We start from the raw sequence: 1,220 nt of genomic DNA, 5'->3' as shown, positions 1-1,220 counted from the left end.
TTTTTTTTGTTTTTTCATTTTTTACTACCTCTCTTTTTGGTCTTCTACCATATATACCATACTATATCGACGTAGTTTAATATTTTCAAATTATTCGCATATTATACGCTCTCGCGCGTACTTGCATGGCATGCGGCGCGTCGACCGATTTGTATGGGAGTAGTCAAGCGATAAAAATGTGACGTAAAGCTAATTTAATAGGAAAAAGAATTCGATGGAAATTTTTTTTTCTTTTTTGTCTTTTTTTTTTTCTCGTATTTTCTTTTTTTCTTCAATTTTTTTCTTCTTTTTCGGAACATCATTTAATCAACATCGCTATATCGTAATATCTATTTCAACTTTATTACGAATATCTGTGTGTGTGTGTGTTAAATTAGAAACAACGTGTATACATATATATAATATATTATATATATTAAATATCTATATATTTATATATTTATGTATTCTATATAATATATATATAAATGTATGTATAGATCTTTTTTTCGTTATGTCATTTATATATATATATATATATATATATATATTTGTTATATTCTATATAATGAGATAATATATCAATAATAATGATCTATATCGATCATGTAATAATGCTTACCCTGGGTACAGTTCATCGTCGCCCCATTTTGTCCCCCGTTCTGCACAGGCGACGGATACGACCTGAAAATAAAGGAAACGGAACACGCTTAGTAACGATGACTATAAAACGTAATTCATCTAATCGATTTTATGAAGAATAATATTTAACTATATTCGTTTCATTTATTTTATTTCATTTCATTTCATTTCATTTCATTTTATTTTATTTTATTTATTTTATTTTATTCATTTTACTTTATTTTTCATTTTTTATTTATTTTCTTTATCTATCTTTTTTTTTTTTTTGCAGATATGGATCACAGAATTTCACACAGTAATCGCCGAAGGGTAAGTAATCAAAATTATAACATCGTAATGAAATAGTAGATCGTAAGATACGATAAACACATATATAATCTACACATACATACATACGAATGTACAGTGTAGAAAGATATCTTTTTTATATATATAAAATTCATGTGTATATATATATATATACACACATACATATATATGTATACATATATTATTTTTATTACTTATTTTTCTTATATATACATAATATATACATACACATACAATACATGTGTGTACGTGTATATATCTATATATATGTACACACACATTATATGTAT

General features: G+C 24.5%; 1 protein-coding gene across 1 annotated transcript in view; it reads right to left on the bottom strand.

Annotated features, from left to right (window-relative positions):
- Positions 1–1,220, bottom strand: part of LOC122633068 — a 70,795-nt gene that overhangs the window by 26,330 nt on the left and 43,245 nt on the right. Inside the window, exon 2 of the mRNA XM_043820569.1 lies at positions 602–663. Within this exon, the coding sequence (XP_043676504.1) occupies positions 602–663 (62 nt within the window). The remainder of the gene's footprint in view (positions 1–601; positions 664–1,220) is intronic.

The sequence above is a fragment of the Vespula pensylvanica genome, chromosome 11 (genome assembly GCF_014466175.1).
Source record: "Vespula pensylvanica isolate Volc-1 chromosome 11, ASM1446617v1, whole genome shotgun sequence".
Taxonomy (NCBI): Eukaryota; Metazoa; Arthropoda; class Insecta; order Hymenoptera; family Vespidae; genus Vespula; species Vespula pensylvanica.
The sequence above is the reverse complement of the archived record's forward strand: the minus strand, read 5'-3'. Positions and strand labels throughout refer to the sequence as shown.